The sequence below is a fragment of the Pristis pectinata genome, chromosome 10, assembly GCF_009764475.1.
Source record: "Pristis pectinata isolate sPriPec2 chromosome 10, sPriPec2.1.pri, whole genome shotgun sequence".
Taxonomy (NCBI): domain Eukaryota; kingdom Metazoa; phylum Chordata; class Chondrichthyes; order Rhinopristiformes; family Pristidae; genus Pristis; species Pristis pectinata.
In genome coordinates this window covers 85,652,128-85,676,962 of record NC_067414.1, presented here as the reverse complement: position 1 = coordinate 85,676,962, position 24,835 = coordinate 85,652,128, and the positions used below count along the sequence as shown (strand labels likewise).

The following is a 24,835-nucleotide window of genomic DNA, read 5'->3' as shown; positions in this document are numbered from 1 at the left end:
ATGATAAGAAAGAATTTGGATTTGTATAGATTCGTGATTTTGGGACATCCTAAATCCTGCCATTGCAGTCATGATGATATTTATGGTGATGCCAAATTTTCTGAGAGAAATTTTGCTATATGGGTTAAATCAATTCCACTTCAAATGGTGGCATTCTATTTCTGTCTGAGGATAAATAAGTTTCATGTAAATGCTTGTCCAACAGTTGCCAACCCGGCCAGTGCAGCTCTTCTTTGGTGCTGAAATGAAATATCAGCCCCCATCATTAGCAGAGGGTCGGTTTCTGCCTGGTCTTGAACAAGAGCTGAAGGGGAATGAAAATGGTTGCATTTTTTAAATTCCTGACATGTCACTGACATGTTGCTGGAAGAACAAATGTGCCACAAGAGAGGCAGTGAAAAGTTGGTGGGGAAAATAGATCAACATCCATGTTGCCATGGCAAGCCTAAAGAGGGATTCTAAGCAAGCTCCTTCAGGGGCTCAAGCAGGTAACATTGCACAAGCACAATGTTGCTTTAGCTTTGATTGGATAGATAAGAATGCAATTTACCAAGATTGTCCTACTAAGAGGGAAGAAGAGGATGGTGTAGTTGTCAAACGATTCAAAGAAGGTGACTGTTAAAATCATCAGCCCAAAAGAAATAATGTAATTAATTGGGGGATGATGAAAAAAGATGTATGGATTTGGGATAATGGAGAGGAAAGGGAGTCCAGCGAGTGGCTGGTAATGCTTATTTTGAAAGGGAAACAGTAGCTAATGTGAGAACAGTGCCATTAAGCATTGGGACAAGTTGAATATATAATTGGAAATAAGTTGGGTAAGCATTTTTATAGACAGAGACCTACTGTAGAACACATGTAACTAAACTGGGAGCTCAGGTGATGTATGTTAAAGAGTTGTTTTATTGTAGTTTATAAAGCTATTTTGGAAGTGTTTTATCTCTGCTTGCTTTTGAGAGTTGCAGTTTGTGGGCTAACTTTCTTTAAAAATACTGACCAAAGAATTTCAGTTGCTTTTATGTCCTCGTGGTTAAGGTTGAAATTTAATTCTTCTGATACAAAGCAAGAAGTTTTTTTTATGGGCTAAAATTCCATTAAGTATTTTGTTTTCTGATGTGTTAAACCATAATGTTCCATTTGCAATTTTAAAGTAAGTTGGAGTGCAATCTATTTATGTAGTAGACTTTGCAGATTTAGAAGGCCATTTTATATCATGTTAAAACATTTTACTGGCTAGGTTATTTTTCTAATTTTCCCTTTGTCCCCATTTTTTATCTTTTTCTCTTTCTCTTCTCTAACCCCTCAAAAAATCTAATGGGCGTCATGCACGCCATTTCGTTTAAAGTGATTAAAATTGCATTGTTTTGTTCCAGGCCTTTCTATGGTTTTCATGAGAAAGAAAAGCAATTCATGAAGATTTACCTATACAATCCTTTGATGGTTAAAAGGTACAGTGGCACAGTAATGTTTTAACTAGGTTTTTAGTATGCACATTGAATTTCAATTACTATGAACAGTGAACTTGGTTTCAGCTCCTTCCACAATGAGCACAGTAATGGTGGTTGAAGAATCCGGCATAACTCACTTCCTTCTGAAGCCTAGTATTTTACTCACTACTTTGCTATTTTTACAATTTATATTCTTCTAATCCTGGTTTTAAAAGAATCAAGTACCCCAGTTTAAGAATTTAAAGATTATAAGGAAGTTGTCCTTTGTAGATATGATATATGCTTATTATTAGTGATTTATGTCATTTCTGTATTTTTTAAAAAAAACTTTAATCAAGTGTAATTCCTAATTCTTATTGGGAGATTGAAATTTGGCTGAGATCAAGGTTGTGCTGTTTTTAAAAATTCTTGAGCCATACTTCAGTATTAATTTTCTTTAAAAGTCATTTTGCATGATGTTTGAAAGTCTAGATTCATCTTTTTGCTTCTGCTTCCATAATCTCTAACTGCTGAGAATATCTTGATTTAGCAAGTAGAATTATTTTCCAATTATCATGTTGCTGAGTCGTAATGTGAAAGCAGAACAACTTAGTCTACATGATTTTGAACTTAACATACAGTATAGGGGAAAGCCACTTCGTTTATTGTCATTTGTTTTAATTTACTGGCCAAGTCTGTTCTTTCCCATTCATTTAATTTTTGGTTACAAATATTAGAATTATAAGTCTTAAATATTGAAATTTAGGACTTTCTCAAGTTTTAAGAATAAATTCTGCTGACTTCTCCCTTTTTTTTATTATATGTCCTGCAGTTAATGACTGACAGATGGAGACAGTGCATTTCATCAGAATTGTTAATTCTGAATGCATAAACAATTTCCAGCACCCCTCCATGTGGACAAAATGTTCTGTGGTTCTTTGACAGACTGTAGTGAGTCAAAGATTGACAGGGAGTTACCAGGATATGTAGCTATGTGATCGAAGTAATAGGTTTTAATGAGCATTTTGAGGGAGTAGTAGTGGATAGGCAGAAGTTTAAGGGAGGTCAATTCTACTGAAGGCATAGGTGCCAATGATAAGGCAGAATACGGGAATGCACAAAACCGAAGTTGGATTAATGCAGAAATCATGGCTAGAGATGTGGAAGAAGACTCTTTTTAAAGAAAAAGTAAACAGAGAGTGATTATCTTGGGGAACTCCAGAAATAATGATGGAGCAATAGTAAGGGATTGCAGATTTCTTTGACCTGTTAGGCAAAAGTAGAATGAGGTGTGGGCTTGTCAATGATTGAATGAATGGATAGCTATTGAAAAATGGTTTGGCCAGCTGCCAAAATCTGTAGCAGATGGACAAGGGTGAAGAGTGCCAGTGTGCCATAGTCACAGGTGATAAAGCTGGAGAGCATTAAAGGCGAGGAATGAGTCATCGAGAGAGTTGAATGTGATGGTGAGAATTTTTAGTAACTGTGATTTAAGATAGATTAGCAGGCACGGGTGCTTGGTGAACAAAGTGTCTACAGAGGGAAATTTTGAACCTTTACAGATTATGATGTGGTAGTGGGAAGAGAGACAAAAGTAAGTTCACATGACCTTGGTGGGGTAGATAAGAATGGAACTAAGTGAGAGCACTGGACATTGGAGAATAGGCGTTGGAGGATGATGTGGAGAGCTGTCAAAGATTGCAGGCAATGGAGAAACCTGATGCAAAAGTTCCAGAATTGCCTTGCTTTGTGGCAGTGATGAACCATGATTGGAGAGGTTTAAATAGAGACGCAAAAAAGATGACCTCTAATTTTAGATGTGACTGCATTTGTATGATCTGTGGGAGCCAGAAAGTCTTAGATCAAATCTCCATATCTCTTGTAATAAAAGAACCTTGGTTCTCTAGTTTATCCTTGTTGGAAAGCTTGGAGGTTTGATTACATTTTTCTATACCTTGCCCATTTTTAAAATATTTTAATTAATATACCCCCAGAACTTCTTTTTCCCTCAGTGATATCCACAGCAGTTTTAATCAATGCATTCAGAATGCTTTAAAATTTCTCAGCTTCCTGAAAAATGCACCTTCAATTAACTTTTTCTTGGGTAAGAGTTGATGTATGAGAATTGCAGAAGTGGTGAACTCTTTAAATTATTTCTGGGTATTTTTTAATATTTTCAGAGTTGACAGAACCAAGGCTGACTTGACATTACCTAATGCTGCAACTGAAACCAATAGGTGATGACTTGATTAGATCTTTAGAACTAGTCCAGATAGATGCCCAGTGAACTTGTCATCTCTGGTTTGAGGATCTTGTACAAAATGGGTGTGAGCTACTTTTTTTAAGTTTGCACAACTGTATTAATTTGGTTATGGCAGTTCTAATCCGATAAAGTAGTAGTTTAAATTATGTGGGAAACTCAATGACCAGGTAAACACCCTCTATGTAAATATTTTGGTGTTTTTAAGTTGATGGGGATTGGGGGGGCGGGGGGGGGAAATGTGTTTGACTGGATTGATGTACATTATTTTTTCTTGATATAAAGGGTTCATTATTTATAAGAAGTGAGATGCAGTAGAACTTGCAGTGTCAACAACCAGTATCAGGAGATTCTAAGTGCATGTTGATCAGTTTGCAATTAAAGACGATGTTTCTTTTTGTTTTGTTTGGCTTCTTAGAGTCTGTGAGTTGTTGCAAGGAGGAGCTGTTATGAACAAATCCTACCAACCATATGAAGCTCACTTACCCTATCTCCTGCAACTCTTCATTGACCATAATCTGTATGGAATGAACCTTATTCACCTTGCAGCAGTAAAATTCAGAAAAACCAGAAGGAAAAGTAAGTTGCGATAGCATTTAGAAAAATGTTCAAGGATAAGCATGGGAGATTTTAAAATACAATGAATGGTCACTGATGAACTTGGGTCGTTCTGACTAATGTACTTCCCATTAGAAGGGAAAGTATGGTCCAGATACAATGAAATAAGTTAAAGCTGCTTGTGCATGCATTTACAGATTTGGGTATACAAGTATATGAGATGGAACATACTGTACTTTGAAAGCTGCTGAGTAGTTTTTGTACTGATCTATTTCAGTCCAATCTGCGATTGAAAACAGAAATTCACAAGATCACAAGAGAAGGGAGCAAAAGCAGGCCATTCGGCCCATCGAGTCTGCTCCAAGGAAAAGGGAAAAAGAAATGGGGTGGGGAAAAAAAAACTATTCTAATCCCATTTTCCAGCCTTATCCCCATATCCCTTGATACCCTGACTATTTAGATATCTGTCTATCTCCTCCTTGAACACCCCCACTGATCTGGCCTCCACTGCTGTGCGTGGCAAGGAGTTCCACAATTTCACCACCCTCTGGGTAAAGAAATTTCTCCTCATCTCTGTCTTGAAACTGTACCCTCTAATTCTAAGATTGTGCCCTCTGGTCCTGGACTCGCCCACCAAGGGAAACAGCCTAGCCACATCTACTCTATCCTTTCCTGTCAACATTTTAAATGTCGCTACGAGGTCCCCTCTCATCCTTCTGTACTCCAGTGAGTACAGTCCAAGAGCCGACAAACGCTCATCATACGTAAGCCCTTTCATTCCCGGAATCATTCTCGTAAATCTCCTCTGAACCCTCTCCAACGTCAGCACATCCTTCCTAAGATGTGGGGCCCAAAACTGCGCACAGTATTCCAAATGAGGCCTCACTAGTGCCCCGTAGAGCCTCATCAACACTTCCTTACTTTTATACACTATACCTCTTGAGATGAATGCCAACATAGCATTCGCTTTCTTAACTACCGATCCAACCTGGTGGTTAACTTTTAAGGTATCTTGTACGAGTACCCCCAAGTCCCTTTGTACTACCGTACTTTCAATCTTCTCTCCTTCTAGGTAATAATCTACCCGCTTATTTCTGCTTCCAAAGTGTACAACTGCACATTTCTCAACATTGAATCTCATCTGCCATTTCCTTGCCCATTCTCCTAAACTGTCTAGGTCCCTCTGCATCCTTTCTATTTCCTCTATGCTCCCTACTCCTCCACTTATCTTGGTGTCATCCGCAAACTTAGCCACACAACCATTTATTCCATCATCCAAATCATTGATGTACAAGGTAAAAAGGAGCGGCCCCAACACCGACCCCTGCGGCACACCACTAGTAACCGGTAACCAACCAGAACGAGATCCTTTTATTTCCACCCTTTGCTTCCTGCCAACCAGCCACTGCTCCACCCATTCTGCTATCCTACCCATAATTCCATGACCTCTCATCTTATTAATCAGTCTCTTGTGAGGCACCTTATCGAAGGCCTTTTGAAAGTCTAAATACACAATGTCTACCGCCTCTCCCTTATCCACCCTACCTGTGATTTCTTCAAAAAACTCCAATAGGTTGGTCAGACAGGACCTCCCCTTCACAAAACCATGTTGACTAGGTCCAATCTTGCCTTGCGCCTCTAGGTATTCGGTAACCTCCTCCTTGAGGATAGATTCCAATAATTTTCCCACCACTGACGTCAGACTAATAGGTCTGTAATTTCCTTTGTGCTGCCTCCCACCTTTCTTATACAACAGAACTACATTCGCTACCCTCCAGTCCTCCGGAACCATGCCAGAATCTATCGATTCCTGGAAAATAATCGCCAATGCCTCCGCTATCTCTACAGCCACCTCCTTCAGAACCCGGGGATGCACCTCATCCGGTCTGGGAGACTTATCAGTCTTAAGCCCCTTTAGTTTTCCTAGCACCTTCTCCCTAGTAATCTCAACTGAACTCAGTTCCAATTCGTGAGACTCCTGACTAACCGGCACATTGCTTATGTCCTCCACGGTGAAGACCGATGCAAAATATTCATTCAATTCCCTTGCCATCTCACTATCGTCCATTATAATACCTCCTGCACCATTATCAATTGGTCCTATGTCAACCCGTGTCTCTCTTTTATTCCTTATGTATTTAAAAAAGCTCTTAGAATCCTTCCGAATGTTGTCCGCCAGCTTCCTTTCATAACTCATCTTTGCTTTCCTAATGACCTTCTTAGTTTCTCTCTGCAGATTTTTAAAAACTTTCCAATCTTCTGTTTTCCCACTAATTTTTGCTACTTTGTACGCCGCCCCTTTTGCTTTTATTTTATCCTTCACCTCCCTCGTTATCCACATCTGTGCCTTTTTTCCATTCAAAACCTTTTTTCTTGGAATATATCTATCCTGCATTTTCCTTATTTCCTGTAGAAATTTCTTCCATTTCTCCTCCGCCATCCCTCCAGCTAACTTACTCCTCCAATCAATTTGGGCCAACTCTTCTCTCATACCTTTGTAATTTCCCTTATTCCACTGAAATATCGATACACCAGTTATCAGCTTCTCCTTCTCAAACTTGAAACTAAACTCAATCATATTGTGATCACTTGTTCCCAGTGGTTCCTTTACCTTTAGTTCCCTAATCACCTCGGGTTCACTACACAGCAGCCGATCCCCTGGTGGGCTCCTCAATAAGTTGCTCCAGAGAAACATCCCTTAGACATTCCACAAACTCACTCTCCTGAGTTCTACCGCCTTGCTGGATTTCCCAGTCCACCTTCATGTTAAAATCCCCCATAATTATCTTCACATTGTCACTCTGGCACGCTTTTTCTATCTCAATCTGCAACTTATGGTCCACTTCCTGACTGCTGTTTAGGGGGCCTATATATGACTGCTACTATTGTCCTTTTACCCTTGCTATTTCTTAGCTCCGCCCATAAGGATTCCACTTCCTCTGACCCAATGTCCTTCCTTTCTATTGATTTTATATCACTACTAACCATCATGGCCACACCTCCCCCTCTGCCTACCCGCCTGTCCTTCCTATACACTGTGTACCCCTTGACATTCAGTTCCCAATCACATCCATCATGAAGCCACGACTCAGTGATTGCAACGATGTCATATTTATTAACCTGTAGTTGTGCCACTAGGTCATCTACTTTATTCCTGATGCTACGTGCATTTAAATATAGTACGTTCAGACTGGTATCTGCTATTGATTTTATTGTACTTCTATTGTTCAGCAGATTATCCTGACTTTCTACCTGTCCATCCTTCTTACTATCTTCGCTACCTACTATCTTAGACATGTTCCTGTAGACCTCATCCCCTATCCTAACATTCTGTATCCTAACATCCTGATTTGTTGTACTTCTATTATTCAGTAAATTATCCTGACTTATCACCTGCCTGTCCTTCTTGCCATCCTCAATGGATTCGTTTCTATACACTTCCTCCCTCACCTTAGCATCTTGTAACCTAGCATCCTGGTTACCATCCCCCTGCCAGATCAGTTTAAACCCTCCCCTACAACTAAATTAAACATTGCTGGAAATACTCAGTGGGTCATTTGGGAGAGCGACAAAGTTGACATTTCAGGTTGATGAAACAGCAAACCGATGAAATTGCAACTTAAATCATCCTTTAATTTCTGAGAAGGAAGTGGTTGGGTGGGGAGGACGAAGAGAACAAAAGGAACAGATACAGGGTGAAGACCGAAAGAGAGAGTCTGTGTTACAAGTAGTAGTGATGCCATTTGAGAGAGGGTAGCGAAGGCTTGCTTATTGCAGCCAGTTGGTCTAAAGGCAATGAATATGCTCTAATCAATCACCGTCTGTTATTACTTCTTTGCGTTTCACAAGCGGGTACATCCTGGTAGACCCATTCTTTTTGATGATGGTATCTTTATTAATCGTATGTACATCGAAACACAGAGTGAAATGCACCTTGTGCGTCGTGTTCTAGGGGCAGCCTGCAAGTGTCGCCATGCTTCCGGCGCCAACATAACATGCCCATAACTTCCTAACCCGTACGTCTTTGGAATGTGGGAGGAAACCGGAGCACCCGGAAGAAACCCACGCAGACACGGAGAACGTACAAACTCCTTACAGACAGTGGCCGGAATTGAACCTGGTTCGCAGGCGCTATAGTAGCGTTATGCTAACCGCCTCACTACCATGCTTGCCTTGGACATTGAATTCTCCACTTTCAGTAACCTGCACCCACTCTACTTTCTCTCTTGTCATGATCCCCATAGGTCCTCTGGCACACACCCTTCTTTCCAACCCCCTTCTCCCCAGTCTCCTGTTTCCCAGTTTCTTTCCCATCTCCCACCTGGTTCCATATGCCTATCACCCTTGCACTCTACCCATTCAATCCCCTATCCCCTCCCCTTCTGCTGCTGTTCCCTTTTGCCCAGCATCCCTTCCTTATCTGGTGACTTTAACTTCCCTGACATTGACTGGGACTTCCTTAATGCCAGAGGCTTGGATGGAGCAGAAGTTGTTAGGTGTGTCCAGGAGGGTTTTTTGACACAGTATGTAGATAATCCAATCAGGGAGGGGGCCATATTAGACCTTGTGTTGAGAAATGAGCCTGGCCGGGTTATCAGAGTTTCAGTGGGAGAGCATTGTGGGACTAGAGATCATAACTCTGTAAATTTTCAGATAGTTATGGATAACAATAAGACTAAACCTCAGAGTGAAGTGCTAAATGGGGGAAAGACCAATTACAACAATATTAAGCAGGTCCTGGCGAGCTCCTGCTCACTCAGCCTGGAATATCTACTGGTGAAGTGTTGCCCATACTACCTGCCACAGGAGTTCACTTCAGCTATCCTGATGGCAGTCTACATCCTACCCCAGACGGACATGAAGCCTCAATGAACTATACTCTGTGGTCAACAGCCTTGAAACAGGATACCCTGAGGCCCTCTCCATTATTGCAGGTGGCTTCAACCAGGCCAACCTCAAGACTGTGTTACCAAAATACCAGCACATCTCCTGTCCCACCGGGGGCCCAAACACCCTTGACCATTGCTATGCAACCATCAAAGATTCCTTCTGAGCCACCCCCCACCCTCACTTTGGTAAATCAGACCACCAGGCTGTGCTCTTCCTCCCTGCATACAAACAGAAGCTGGAACGGGGAAGATCCAGTGCAGAAAGTCATACAGTGCTGGTTTGAGGAAATAGATGAGCTTCTACATGACTGTTTTGAGTCGGTGAACTGGCCCATGTTCAAAGGCTCAGTTGCCAGCCTAGATGAGTATGTCACCACCATCACAGACTTTATCAGCAAGTGTGTTGAGGACTGTGTACCAAAGAGGACAATACAGGTGTTCCCTACACTAGACTATTGTTTATTGACTACAGCTCTGCCTTCAATACTATAATTCCAAACAAACTCATCATCAAACTCCGAGACCTGGGACTCAACACCTCCCTCTGCAACTGGATCGTTGACTTCCTGACCAACAGACCACAATCAGTGAGGATAGGCAGCAACACCCCAGCATGATCATTCTTAACACTGGTGCTCCACAAGGCTGCATCGCTCTACTCCCTATACACACATGACTGAATGGCCAGATTCTGCTCTAACTCCATCTACAAGTTTGCAGATGATAGCACCAGAGTGGGCTGTATCTCAAATAACAATGAGTCAGAGTACAAGAAGGAGATAGAGAGCCAAGTGACATGGTGTCATGACAACAACCTTTCCTTCAATGTCAGCAAAACAAAAGAGCTGGTCATTGACTTCAGGAAAGGGGGTGGTGCACATGCACCTGTCTACATCAATGGTGCTGTGGTCGAGAGGGTTGAGAGCTTCAAGTTCATAGGAATGAACATCACCAATAGCCTGTCCTGGTCCAACCATGTAGATGCCGTGGCCAAGAAAGCTCACCAGTGCCTCTACTTCCTCAGGAGGCTAAAGAAATTTGGCAAGTCCCCTTTAACACTCACCATCTTTTATCGATGCATCATGGCTTGGTATGGCAACTGCTCTGTCTGGGACTGCAAAAAACTGCAGAGAGTTGTGGACATAGCCCAGCACATCACAGAAACCAACCTCCCCTCCATTGACTCTGTCTATACTTTTCACTGCCTTGCTGAAGCAGCCAGCATAATCAAAGACCCCACCCACCCGGGATGTTCTCTCTTCTCCCCTCTCCCATCAGGCAGAAGATACAGGAGCCTGAGGGCACATACCACCAGGCACAAGGACAGCTTCTATCCCGCTGTTACGAGACTATTGAACAGTTCCCTTATACGATGAGATGGACTCTTGACCTCACAATCTACCTTGTTATGACCTTGCATCCTATTGTCTACCTGTACTGTGTAGCTGTGACACTTTGTATTCTGTTATTGTTTTACCCTGTACTACTTTGATGCACTGTGTAATGAATTGATCTGTATGAACGGTATGCAAGACAAGTTTTTCACGGTACCTCAGTACAAGTGGCAATAATAAACCAATACCAATAATAATAAACCAATACCAGGAGCTGGGGAGAGTAGATTGGGAGGGAGCAGCTGTTATTGGGTAAGTCCACATCTAACATGTGGGAGTTGTTCAAAGGCCAGCTGGTCAGAATTCAGGACCAACATGTTCCTGTGTGGAAGAAAGATGAGGATGGTAAGGTTTGGGAACCTTGGATGATGAGATTTTGCAAATTTAGTCAAAACGGAAAAGGAAGCATGCATACGGTTTAGGAAGCTGAATTTGGACATAAGCCTTGGAGTATGAAGGAAACAGGAGAGAAGTTAAACAGGAAGAACCTGTTTAACTTCTCTCCTGTCCTTGGTGAGTAGGATTAAAGACAATCCCAAGGTATTTTGTACATACATTTAAAAACAAAAGGGTAACTAGGGAGGAGGAGGAGCACTCAAAAATAAAGAAGGCAGTTTATGCCTGGAGCCAGAGGAAGTGGGTGAGGGACTAAACAAGTACTTCCTATCACTGTTCACTAAGGAGAAGGTCATGGATGATAGTAAGATCAGGATGGAGTATGCTTATATTCTTGGGATGTTGATATCAAGAGGGAAGAAGTGTTGGGGCTCTTGAAGAGCATTAAGGTGGATAAGTCTCCAGGGCCCAATCTATCCTAGGTTATTGAGAGAGTCATAGAGGCAAGAGAGGAGATTGGGGCCTTCACAGAGATTGCTGTATCCTCTTTAGCCACAGGCAAGGTCCCGGAGGACTGGACAATAACCAATGTTGTTCCTCTGTTTAAGGGCAGCAAGACAAACCAGGAAACTATAGTCTGGTGAGCCTTGCAAATATCAGTAGGGAAATTATTGGTGAAGGTTCTTGGGGGTAGCATCTATTTGCATTTGCAAAGGCAGAGACTTATTAGGGATAGTCAGCATGGCTTTGTGCAGGGTGGACCATGTCTTGCAACTGGAGGTTTAGTAGATTGGATTGAAGCAGAAGCAATGTTTAGGAGGCATTTAGACTGGCACACGAACAGGCTGGGAATGGAGGGATATAGACTCTGTGCAGGCATATGGGAGTTGTTGGAATTGGCATCATGTTCAGCACAGACATTGTGGTCTGAGGGGCCTGTCCTGTGCTGTAGTCTTCTATGTTCCGCTCATCACCTTTCTTTCTTATCAGATTCCATAAACTGCAGCCCTTTGATAACTTGACATCACCTCCCAGCCTCTGTCACTGTCTCCACCCCTCCCTCCCCCACCTGGCACCATTTGTCCATTAATACCACCTCACCTCAATTCACCTATTGCTTGCCAGCTTCTGCCTCACCCCTCTATACTGGCTTTCTCCCCTTTGCACACTCAGCCCAGATGCAGGGTCTTGATCCAAAACATCAACTATCCCTTTGCTTCCATAGATGTTACCTGATTCATTGAGTTCCTTCAGCAACTATTTCTTTTGCTCCAGATCCCAGTATCTGCAATCTCTTGTCTCCATTCTTTGGGCCTGTTCTAGTCCCACAGGACTTATTCATGCCTATTTTGACTCTATTCTTGTTCAGCCTCTAACTACTTGCACCTGGACCTTTCATTTCTTTGGTTTCTAGTTTCCTGGGTAAAAATTGTCTCTTTCATCATGGACATCCAATTCCTCTACAACTCAATCCCCAACACTGCTTGGATAGACTCCAGTTTCTTAATGATAGAGAGAGATTTATTCAACTCCATGTTGAAATTGTTTCCCCATTTACCACAGGGTTTAAGTGAACGTGAAATTATTTCTATGTTCCACAATGCAGTTGCACTTGTTCAATTGATTTGTTGCATTTTTATGTCTCAGAACGTAGAGCAATACAGCACAGGAACAGGCCCTTCGGCCCATGATGCTGTGTCAAGCTCATTAAACGGCAAACTGAACTAATCCTTTCTTCCTTGAAATCATGAAGTGCACACGATAAACCTGTTTTCCATTTTGGGGGCAATATCTATAAATCGGTGTTCAGCCTTTTGCACTTTTTTTTTCTCTGTGAAATGTCGGCTTGCCCTCATGATTCAAAGTCATAGCCATGTAACAAACTACACCGAGACTTTGGCACTGCAGTTTTTCTCATGAGCAGGTTCCTAGAGGAAAAGGCCACCACTATTATTTTGCTGTTAAAACAATGTCTCTAATGTGCCAGCAGAAAATATCAGAGTACTGGTAGAGAAACCTATCAGAGTTAGCTATCAGCACCCTATCAGAGGAATTCCCTTTGTTCCACCCATTGTCTTCCCCCATCTTCTCTGCTAACCCTACTAACCTGGTCCCCCCCCCCCCCCCCTTCCCAGTTCTGATGAAAGGTTTCAGATCTGAAACATTAACTGTGGAAAGAGAAACAGTTACTGCTTGACCTGATGAGTGTTTCCAGAATTCTAATTTTTTACCTTGGAACATCAGTAGTACGGGCTACAGAATAGGGATAGGCTCTTATTGATTACTTGTGCTTAGCTTTAGTCAAACATGTGTTTTAATGTGATTATATTTCTTGCCACAGGTGACCAACTTGGAAGAGGCTCTCCTGAGAAACCCATTTCGGAATTGTGTAATGCAAGTAGCAGAGAAAATGGCAAGTCATGGAAAAGTCCCTTGTCCATCAAGTCTAAAGGATCACCAACACAAATGGAGAAGTCCATGAATTGCTCCTTTGTGCGGTGGGAGGAAGAGGACATACCAAGGTTAGCTGTAAATATATTCTGCTTTCCTTTCCTTTACAACCAAAATTTGAGAGTCAGTTTTAGAATTCTCTTCAAACGAATTACAGATACTAACTGAAATAAAGGAGTGTTCCAGTTTCTATCTACACTGATACCCTGCCTAGTGTTACCTTCAAGGGTGCTGATTTCATTATAGCACTCTTAGCCAGTCTGAGCAATCATAGGTACGTACACCCCTACTTTAAAAAAAAGCATCTGCCTGGTCTCCGCACTGCTATGTCAGGAATCTGGTGCAGAACCCTGCCCTCTGCTGGTACTCATGCAGCAAAGAAACACCTGTGGCTCAGTGTGGATAAGTTGGCTTTGGAGGCTAGGGTAAGTAGGACAACTACTTGGTGTTGAGATGTTGGGTTCAGGGCTACAACCTGGCTGGCAAGGTGAGTTCAGGCCATTGCTGTGAGACTGGAACCAGCTGCTCCATGTGTCGACAGGTTGCCCAGATCCTGTGGTCTCTGTTATCCTCTCCTGTTTTATATGGTGAAGCTTCTCTTGCTTGCGCTCTCTCTTGCAATTTGTTACATAGACAAATCAGCAAAGTTCAAGGGTTCATGCCAGGTTCCTGGCACAGCAGAGCATAGCAATGGGGAGTACAAGGGTTTGTGCTAGATTCCCAGAAAAGCAGCGCTATAGGTAACGGTTTCTCTGTATACTGACACTTGGTGCTGATCCCACAAGCATTCCAATTCTGGGTGATGCATTCTGCATCTGTTGAACAAATGAAACAAATCTGTTTTCAAAATCCATTATCCTATAATTATCTTTTAAGTAACTTAAGAGTCCTGTGGAAAAGATTAATACTTCTGTGGTGGAGAATATTGGTATTCTGAATCACTGATACGGTCTCTGCAAAATCCTTGAAATTCACCAGAAGGATAAGCGAACCAACATCAGCATCCTCCTAGGCCAACATTCCCAGCATTGAGGCTCTAGCTGTTCTCTGTCAACTACATTGCTCATCCCACATTGATTGCATACTGCTCTTCAGCCTCCAGAAACAGACGTTCTATTCCAAGCTCAGTTGTGGACGATTACTAGATGGACAATGAAAATATGCTCAAAATGTCATTGAGGTGTACCATCCTCATTGATTCCTGGGAAGCTGTGGCCCATAATTGCTCAAAGAGGAAGAGGAGCATTTGGGATGGTATTGAGAACATTGAAGCCATGCAATAGGAACACACAGAAACCCAGTGTAAATGGTGGAAAAAGCACACAACCTCCCAAACTATCCACCTGCCTGTCCAATCAAAGCATTTCCTGCCTCATCACTGGATGAATCTGTGGTTCCTGCATCGGATATGTGGGTTCTGAGGAAACTAATGAGACCAGAGTGGAAGCAGGTCATCCTTGATCCTGAGGGACAGCTGAAGAAGAAGGTAGTTCTGAACTCTGTTACAGAATTACACCTCTGACATACAGAACAAAACTGTCACAGCAAGGAAGTTACTTTGAGGGAGACAGGAAAGTAAGAACACCCAGAACTGGAGTGATCCATATCTGGAGCACCTCATCTTCATCCTTTTTGAGTACATTGAAGTCCTCAGGACTTAATAATTTCAAGTAGTCACTCTTTTTGCTCTCTTTCTCCACAGATGTAGTTGTACTTTTTGGTTTCAATTTGTTTTCCTGTTCTACCTGTGTCCAACTGCCAGTTTTTCTTGATTTTACCTTGACAGCCTTGGTCTGCACCCCATCACAGACAGCACCTGTGTTGTCTCCACCCCCCTCCATCTTTGCAGCCTGAAACTTTCCATGTTTTTGTCCTGAAATATCAACTCCGTTTCTTTCCTCACTGATGCTGCTAGATCTGCCGAGTGCGTCAAGACTTTCCTGTTTTTTTTTCAGATGTCCCGACTCAGCAATATGGGTGAAGTTAATGGAGGTGTTGAAAAATCCATTCTGAAGTTTACAGTATGGATGGGAATGGGAGAAAGAAAAACTAATTTTGTTTTATCAGTAATAAAGGGTTAAAAGCAAACTGCTGGAGGAATTCTGGGTCAAGCAGGTCTCAACCCCAAAAATTGACCATCCCTTTTCCTCCACAGGTGCTGCTTGACCTGCTGAGTTCCTCCAATGGTTTGTTTTTTTTCTCCAGATTCCAGCATGTGCAGTCTCTTAAAGGATTAAAGGTGATGTCTCAGTTCAGATCTGCTGACTCTGTAACTGGGACAGAATTGGTGATTATAGATGTATGGTACCTTTAAATGGGGAACATGCAGTGATGACTAGAGATTTTTTTTTAAACTTACAATTTTGATTGACCAGGCATACATGTCCTTCAGGGAAAACTTCTTGAAATTGTACTGTTGTATACCTATGGAGATTGTAGGAGAATATATTTCAATATTTTGCCCAGCTAATGGAAAAAAAATTCTACTTTTTAATATACTAAATACAGTTAGCTCATTAAAATGTTCATAGCTTCCAATGCAAGTTGATCTGCTGTAATGTTGATTTCGGAATTTGAAATCTGGCATTCATTTTTATCCAGTTTATCTTCGTGCTGTACCTCTTTGGTATTGAACAGCCAGTATATTAAGTAGTTTATGATCTATTTGAAGATGTTTTGTTCAGCTTGATCATAAGGTCTATTGGTTATCTGCAGTTCTTTAGTTCTTGAGGATATCGATCGACAGAGCACCTGTGAGCTTGAAGTGGATGCAGTTGCAGCTGACATACTAAATCGCGCTGAAATTGAAGGTATTTTTGTTTGCCTACAGCTCTCTTCTTACTCTCTACAATGTTTTAATGCAGAAATGTGCTTCTGAAAAATGGAATTACATTTTTTTAACCTATTTGTTGTGGTGTGGCCATGTTAAATGGTATGTGGAAATGTCTTCATGAACTTTGCAATTGATGAGCATCACAACTACTTGGTTAAGTTTTAAAAATTGAATTCAGTCAGTTTTGTAATTTGGGTTGTGTACATGTTTTGAATTGGTAGTGTTGTTTAGTCAATGGCTTTTGGAAAGAAGTGCTGACTTTCCTTTTCTGTTTGTTTAGCTCAGGTTGGTAGAAACCCTGGTTTGCAGGCCATATGGGATGATGAAAAACAGCGACGTCGCGAAAACAACATGTCCTCACAAATTGAATCATCTAATTCACCAGGTAACTACACTAAACATTCAGTATCTTGTACAAGAATAAGAAAATCCCAAACCTACCTCATAAATTGAATCTTTAAATGAAGCGCAAGAACAAAGTTCAAAAGCATAACTTAATCAATGTACCCTAGAGCATTCAATTCTCACTTCTTCCTCTACTGGTTTCCACCTGTTGTGCTCCAAGAACTAATTGGGTTATTCACAAGTTAGGTTAAGATTTTATGTTGCACAACGGTTAATAAACTTTGTTAATGTAGTGAAAGGTTGCAAGGTGCTTTATTGTGTTGGCAAGCAAAACTTTGATGTTGAACCATGAGAGATGAGGCTGGATGTTGTAAGGTTTGGGCAGAGGTTTTAAGCAGTGCCATTAAGGAGGAAAATGAATTGGAGGTGGGGAAGATTATAGAGGGTCTTAGCAGCTGAAGGCACAACAGCCAATGGTAGTGATTTTAAAAAGGAGGATTTGGGATGAGCAGCAGGAAAGTCTGAATGGGCATCATGAAATAATCTGCAAGGCAAGCACTTTTGTTTAAATTTAGATAGTGTATAAATATATGTCAAAAGGTGGAGAATTATTTGCAAGGCAAACCACATTGCCCAGCCCATATAATGGATTTGGCTGGTCTGGTTAATCTGGTTGATACTGACACTTGCCCCTCAACCCACCCCCACCCCTTGAGTAAATGGAGCTAGGGCCCATGCTAGATTCCCAACACAGAAGCACACAGCCTAAGTGGATGTCATTTTTGAAGTACAGTGGGGGTGGGTACAAACCTGTCTGTGTTTGGACTGGAACATAGAATATTACAGCACAGGAACAGGCCCTTTGGCCTATGATGTCTGTGTTGACTATGATGCTGATTTAAACTACACTTCTGCCTGCACACGTCTATATCGCTTCAGTCCCTGCCCGTGTTCATGTTCCTGTCTAAATGCCTCTCAAACATTGCTATCATATCTTTCCACCACCTCCCTCGGTAGCACGTTCCAGGCACGTACCACTCTCTTTGTTTAACAAAAAAAGTTGCCTCATTAATCTCCTTTTGAACTTTTCACCTCTCACCTTAAAGCTATGCCCTTTAATATTTGATTTTCTGCCCTGGGGGAGAAAGAATCTAACTATCTACGCCTCTCATGATTTTATATACTATGAAAAGGCGGAGTACGGCAATGCTAGCCTTCATCATTCAGGGCCGTGAGCATTTGATGCTCCAGAGAAAACAACCCAAGTTTATTCCAATCCCTCCTTATAGCTAATACTCTACAATTCAGGCAATGTCCTAATGAACCTCTTCTGCACCCTCTCCAAAGCTTCCATTTACTTCCTGTAATGAGGTGACCAGGACTGCACAGAGTACTCCAAACGTGACTTAACAGAAGTTTTATACAACTGCAACATGACTTGCCAACTTTAATACTGATGCCCTGACTGATGCCCTGACTGATGAAGGCTAGCATGGCTTACACCACCTTTACCACCCTGTCGATTTGTGTTGCTACTTTCAGGGAGCTATGGACTTGCACCCCAAGATTCCTCTGTACATAAGTGCTCCTATGGGATGTGCCATTAACTGTATGCTTTCCTCTTGTATTTGACCTCCCAAAGTGCAATTTGTCCAGATTAGACTCCATCTGCCATTTCTCTGCCCTTATTTCCAACTCCTCAATATCGTAACGCATCCTTCAACAGCCTTCCTCCCTACCCACAGCTCTTCCAATTTTTATGTGGTCTGCAACCTTACTAGGCAGCCCATCTGAATTTTTGTCCAAGTCAAATCCCAGCACTGATCCCTGCGGAACGCCACTGTTCACAGACCTCCGTCACTACCCTCTATCTTCTATGGCCAAGTCATTTTTGAACCCAGTCCACCAAGTCTTTGAAGAAATGCTATTAGGTGTCTCTGCTCTATGGGGTAGCACTTAGCTGTGTATAAGTGTAGACAAGGTAGTTAGATTTTCACTTGTTGCAGGTGTCAATGACTGACAATTCAATGCTGTGAGTTTTACTTACCATTTGTCAGCCCAAGCATGACTAAGGTTTGAACCCTGCTTCAATTGGGCATAATCTGCTTTGTTATGTTAGAGGTTACAAATCTTCCACTGGAATGTTCAGAAAACTTCCCCAAACCTGACCTTCCAGTGGAACATTGCAAAGAAGCATGAGACACCACCCTAAGAAGCTTGAGACACTGCCCTAAGAAAATTCACTGATTTGGGGCTGAGATGATTGGCAACCAGCAGACATATGACACCAATCAGTTGAGTTTTTCTTTGTTCACATTCATCTTAATTTTATCAGATTTCCATAGTACAACTCTTACTCACATGCTGTCCAGATGTTAAGGACTGTCATTAGAGGGAGAGGAACAGAAAATGGGAAACAACAAGCAAGGTAGCTTAACAATTTTCATATTGAAAAAGTTAGAAGCTATTATTGAAGGCATTATAGCAAGCACTTTAAAAAAAGAATGAAATAAATGAGCAAAGTCATAATGGTTTTGTGAAAGGGAAATCACGTTTGGCCAATTTGTAGGAGTCCTTTGACAAAGTAATGTGCTGTGAAGAAAGGGGAACTGATGAGTATGCTGTACTTGGATTTCAAGAAGGCATTTGATAAAATGCACATATGATAGTAATGTTTAAGAAGCTTTTAGGTAAACACGTGAACAGACAGGGAATAGAGAGATATGGACCTTGTGCAGGCAGATGGGATTAGTTTAGAGTGACATCATGGTTGGCGCAGACTGAAAGGCCTGTTCCTGTGCTGTACTTTTCTACGTCTATGTCTAAAGGTTACTGCAGATGTACCCATGGTGTAGGCTGTATTGGAGTGGGTAGAAGACTGGTTGGCTAACAGGAAGCAGAGTAGGAATAAATAGGTCTTTATCTAATTGTCAAGATGAAATGCATGGTATGCAACAAGGGTTGGTTCTTGGGCCTCAACTTGTAATTATAAAATGACTTACGAAATCTTCAAAGGTTTAGTTGCTAAATTGCTGATGACACAACGATACAGAGAAAAGTAAGTTGTGAAGAGGACACAAGGAGACTACAAAGAGAGGTTTTTGCCAAGAAAAATAAAAAAAGTCATATAGATTCACAGAGTTTACAATATGGAAACAGGCCCTTCAGCCCAACTCATCGATGCTGACCAAGATGCATATCTATGCTAATCCCATTTACTTGTACTTGACCTATATCCCTCTACGTACCTGTCCAATATTGTTGTAATTGTGCATGCCTCTACCAACTGCTCTGGCAGCTCATTCCATGTAGCCACCACCCTCCATGTGAGAAACCTGCCCCTCAAATCCCCTTTCAATCTTTCCACCCTCACCTTAAGCTATGCTCCCTAGTTTTAGACCCTCCCTCACACCATAATTTTATAAAGCTCTATGAGGTCACCCCTCAGCTTCCTTGGCTCTGGGGAAAACAGTACCAGCCTATCCAGTCTCTCCTTGTAAATCAAACCCTCCAATCCAGTCAGCATTCCTGTGAAGCTTTCTGCAACCTCTCTAGCTTAATCACATCCTTCCTATAGCGTGGCAACCAGAGCACAGGTTTAGGGTAGGAGGTTTAGAGGAGATTTGGGGGTTCAGTTTTTTTTTCACCCAGAGGGTTGTTGCAATCTGGAATGACTAGGCGGTGGAGCTGGGTCCTCTCATACCATTTAAGAATTATCTAGATGAGTAGTTGAATCACCAAGCATAGAAGGCTATGGGCCAAGTTCTGGTAAGTGGGATTATTGTAGGTGGGTATGATCGGCATGGGCCTGGTGGGCTGAAGGGTCTACTTCTGTGCTCTATTACTCTTGACAGAACATTGGAGGGAATTGAATACAAAAGATTATGCTTCAGTTATATAGAGACCACACCTGGAATACTGTATACAGTATTGGTCTCCTTTTTTTAGGGAAGGATGCTAATGGAGTTCAGAGAAGGTTTAGTACCTGGAATAGGCAGCCTATCTTGAGGGAAGGTTCAGCAGGCCATATTTGTATCTGCTGGAGTTCAGAAAGTGAGGAGGATCTTGATAGGGTGGATGTGGAGAGGATGTTTCCTCTTATGGGAGTATCTAAGACACGGAGTCATATTTAAAAATGCAGATTGCCATTTAAGATGCAGATAAGGTGAAATATCTCTCCCAGAGGTTTGAGAGTCTTTGGAGCCCTCATTGTCAAAGGGTGGTGAATATTTTTAAGGTAAATGCTTGATATGCTGGTGGGGGTGTTGAAAGGATACTGTGGGGAGATGCTGAGTTGAGATTAGAATCAGATCAGCTGTGATCTTATTAAGTGCGGGAGCTGGCCTGAGAGGCTGAAGCATACTGCTCCTAGTTCATATGACTGGCACATTTACCTTGCCTTTTGAATTCCACCCTACAGGCTTGATTAAACCATGAACAACAATGAGGTGTGAAGTAAAAGGGTCTTTGCAAAATGCAAATTGAGCAATTTATTGGCAAGATGCCAGCAATGCCTTCCAGTGATTTTCTAATGAATAGGAACAGAATGATGGAGCAGAAGTTGGTTAGATTAAATTTGTCTTGCTGTTTGGGACAGGAGCAAACTGGATAATTTTCCACGTTAGCTGGAAGACATAAGTGATGTGCTTTTATCCAAGCAGCTTCAGTACAATTAATTCTGGAACACTTTGTCAATGCTACAGTTAAAATGATAGCTGGGATTTTTGCCCATGGCTAGTTTTGAACTGCTAGGTATGCTTAAAATCTATCCATTCAGGAGTAGGAATGCCACACACAACAAAAGAGAGTGTCTTTGCTGCTGCCAGGGTTCAATCTCCACAGGCACTGCGTGGTAGTCACTCCTACCAATGATGTAATGGAAATGTGAATCTGTGATCTATTAGTCAAGACAAGGTTAAGTAGTTTTTCTGCTCGTGTTGGTTTTCTCACTAACTGCTGCAGACCCAGTTTGTCAGCAGTGTTCTTTAGGATTCTGTCAGCTTCCATCAGCACAATTGGTGATGCTACCAAGCTATCCTTGGTGATGGACATTGAAGACCCCTACCCAGATTACCCTCTGTGTTCATACCATGCTCAGTGCCACCTAGTGCTCAGCATGTCATCAGCTGAGGGAGGCTGGTAAGTGGTAATTCTGGTTTCCCTTCTAGCATTTGATGCCTCAAAATCCTGTTAACCTGAGTCAACACTGAGTACCCGCAGGGTCCTTGGGTTTCCACTGCGGTACCAACTCTGTGGTCCCTGCTAGTGAAAGAAGGTAAATCCAGAAATAGTGATAGAATTTGAGGCATTGCCTCTAAGGTGTTGATTCTGTATCTGACTGTGATAGAGTCATAGAATCATACAGCGCAGAAACGGGCAATTTGGCCCAAATGTTCCATGCCGACCAAGGTTCCCATCTAATCTAGTACCATTTGCTAGCGTTTAGCCCATAACCCTCTAAACTATTCCTATCCATGTAGCTGTTCAAATGCCTTTTAAATGTTGTTAATATACCTGCCTCAGCCACTTCCTCTGGCAGCTCATTCCATATACTGACCACCCTCTGGGTAAAAAAAAAAGTTACCCCTCAGGTTCCTATTAAATTTTTCCCCTCTCATCTTAAACCTATGCCCTCTAGTTCTCAATTCCCCAACCCTTGGAAAAAGACTGAGCATTGACCCTATCTATGCCCCTCGTGATCTTGTACACCTCTATAAGATCACCCCTCATTCTCCTACACTCCAATGAAAGAAGGCCCAACCTGCTCAACCTCTCTCCATAACGCAGTCCCTTGAGTCCCAGCAACATCCTCATAAATCTCTTCTGCATTCTTTCCAGCTTAATTGCATCTTTCCTATTGCAGGGTGTTCCAAAACTGAACGCAATATTCCAAATGTGGCCTTACCAATGTCTTGTACAGCTGGAACATACATCCCAACTTCTATATCAGTGCCCTGACTGATCAAGGCCAGCATGCCAAAAGCCGCCTTCACCATCCTGTGTACCTGCAACACCACTTTCAGGGAACTATGTACTTGTATTCCTAGGTCCTTCTGTTTTACAACACTCCCCAGGGCCCTGCCATTCACTGTGAAAGTCCTACCCTCACTTATCTTCCCAAAATGCAATACCTCGCACATATCTGAATTAAACTGCATTTGCCATTCCTCGGCCCACTTACCTAGCTGATCAAGATCCCCCTGCAAATCCTAACAGTCATTTTCACTGTCAATGACCCCATCTTTTTTAGTGTCATCTGCAAACCTATTAGCCATGTTAGGTTGCTGCTGAATGAGTCAATGGGATAGGTCTCCTAATTTAGGAATATTCACAGTTTTCATAGATTTGAATGGGGTGGATGTGCCTTTTTTTTCATCCGTTGGGGATGTGGGGAGGGAATCTGAACCAGTGATCGCTGTGTTACTCAAATTATTTGTGCATCACATCAGCTGTACAAGCCGTTGGTAAGGCCCCACTTGGAGTATTGCATATAGTTCTGTTGCCCTGCTCTAGGAAGGATGTCATTAAGCTGGAGAGGATGCTAAAAAGATTTACAAAGATGTTACCGGGACTGGAGGGCTTGGATTATAAGGAGAGGCTGGATAGACTAGGACTTCTTTTTTCCCCCAGAGCGTAGGAGGCTAAGGGGTGACCTTATAAAAGTTTATAAAATCATGGTGGGGCATGGGTAAGGTGAATAGCCAATGTCTTTACCCCAGGGTAGAGGAGTCCAAAACTAGACTGCATAGGTTTAATGTGAGAAGGGAAAGATTGAAAGGGGACTTAAGAGGCAAGTATTTCCACATAGAGAGTGCTGGGTATATGGAACAAGCTGCCAAAGGAAGTGGTAGGGGCAGGTACAATTATGACATTTAAAAGGCATTTGTTACATGGATAGAGATTTAGAGGGATATGAGCTAAATGCAGGCAGATGGGACTAGCTCAATTAGGCAACTTGGTCAGCACAGATGAGTTGGGCCTAAAGGCCTCTTTCTGTGTTAGGATGTTCTGTGTCAGAGCTTACTGTATACCAGTGTGAGCAGTCTCATTAATGTCTTAATGTATATCTCCTAGTGAATTTGGCTCTTCAGCTTATTGAGTCAATACCAGCTCTCAGAGCAATCTCATTAATCCCATTCCCTCAGATATTTTCCTTGTAACCATCTCTTCTCTCTCTCATACCTGTTAACATTCCCTGATTCTCTCACCACCCACCTACTGACAATTTACTGTAGCCAATTAAATTAACAACCAGTACCTCTTTGGGATGTGGGAGGAAACCAGAGGACTGGGGGAAACACGCAATCAAAATCAGGTTTATCATCACTGACATATGTTGTGAAATTTGTTATTTTGCAGCAGCGGTACAGTGCAAGACATAAAAATTACTATAAGTTACAAAAATAAATAGTGCAAAAGAGGAATAACGAGGTAGCATTCATGGACAGTTCAGAAATCTGATGGTGGAGGGGAAGAAGCTGTTCCTGAAACGTTGAGTGTGGGTCTTCAGGCTCCTGTACCTCCTCCCTGATGGTAGTAATGTCAAGAGGGCATGTCCTGGGTGGTGAGGGTCCCTAATGAGGGATGCTGCCTTCTTGAGGCACCGTATCTTGAAGATATCCTTGATGGCTGGGAGAACTGTGCCTGTGATGAAGCTGGCTGAGTCTACAACCCTCTGCAGCCTCTTTCGATCCTGAACGTTGTAGGCTCCATACCAGGTGGTGATGTAACGAGTCAGAATGCTCTCCACCGTACATCTGTAGAAATTTGCAAGAGTCTTTGGTGACATACCAAATCTCAAATTCCCAATGAAGTAGAGCCGCTGGTGTGCCTTCTTCATGATTGGCCCCAATCTCAGATGTTGATGCCCAGGAACTTGAAGCTGCTCACCCTTTCCACCACTGACCCCTCAGTGAGGACTGGTGTGTGTTCTCCCGACTTCCCCTTCCTGAAGTCCACAATCAATTCCTTGGTCTTGCTGACGTTGAGTGTGAGGTTGTTGTTGCGACACTGCTCAACCAGCTGACCTATCTCACTCCTGTACGCCACCTCCTTGTTGCCACCTGAGATTCTGCCAGTGATGTCCTCTGCAAATTTATAGATGATGTTTGAGCTGTGCCTAGCCACACAGTCATGAGTGTATAGAGAGTAGAGCAGTGGGTTAAGCGTGCATCCTTGAGGTGCACCTGTGTTGATTGTCAGTGAGGAGGAGACGTTACTACCGATCCACACTGACTGTGGTCTTCCCTATAAGGAAGTCGAGGATCCAGTTGCAGAGGGAGGTACTGAGGCCCAGGTTTTGAAGCTTATTAATTGGTATTGAGCGGGTGATGGTGTTGAAC

General features: G+C 42.4%; 1 protein-coding gene across 1 annotated transcript in view; it reads left to right on the top strand.

The window, feature by feature from the left end:
- rev3l (REV3 like, DNA directed polymerase zeta catalytic subunit) overlaps positions 1-24,835 on the top strand; it is a 158,891-nt gene that overhangs the window by 55,820 nt on the left and 78,236 nt on the right. Inside the window, exons 3-7 of the mRNA XM_052024197.1 lie at positions 1,374-1,448; positions 4,106-4,266; positions 13,206-13,386; positions 16,031-16,125; positions 16,429-16,533. Coding sequence (XP_051880157.1) covers positions 1,374-1,448; positions 4,106-4,266; positions 13,206-13,386; positions 16,031-16,125; positions 16,429-16,533 — 617 coding nt within the window. The remainder of the gene's footprint in view (positions 1-1,373; positions 1,449-4,105; positions 4,267-13,205; positions 13,387-16,030; positions 16,126-16,428; positions 16,534-24,835) is intronic.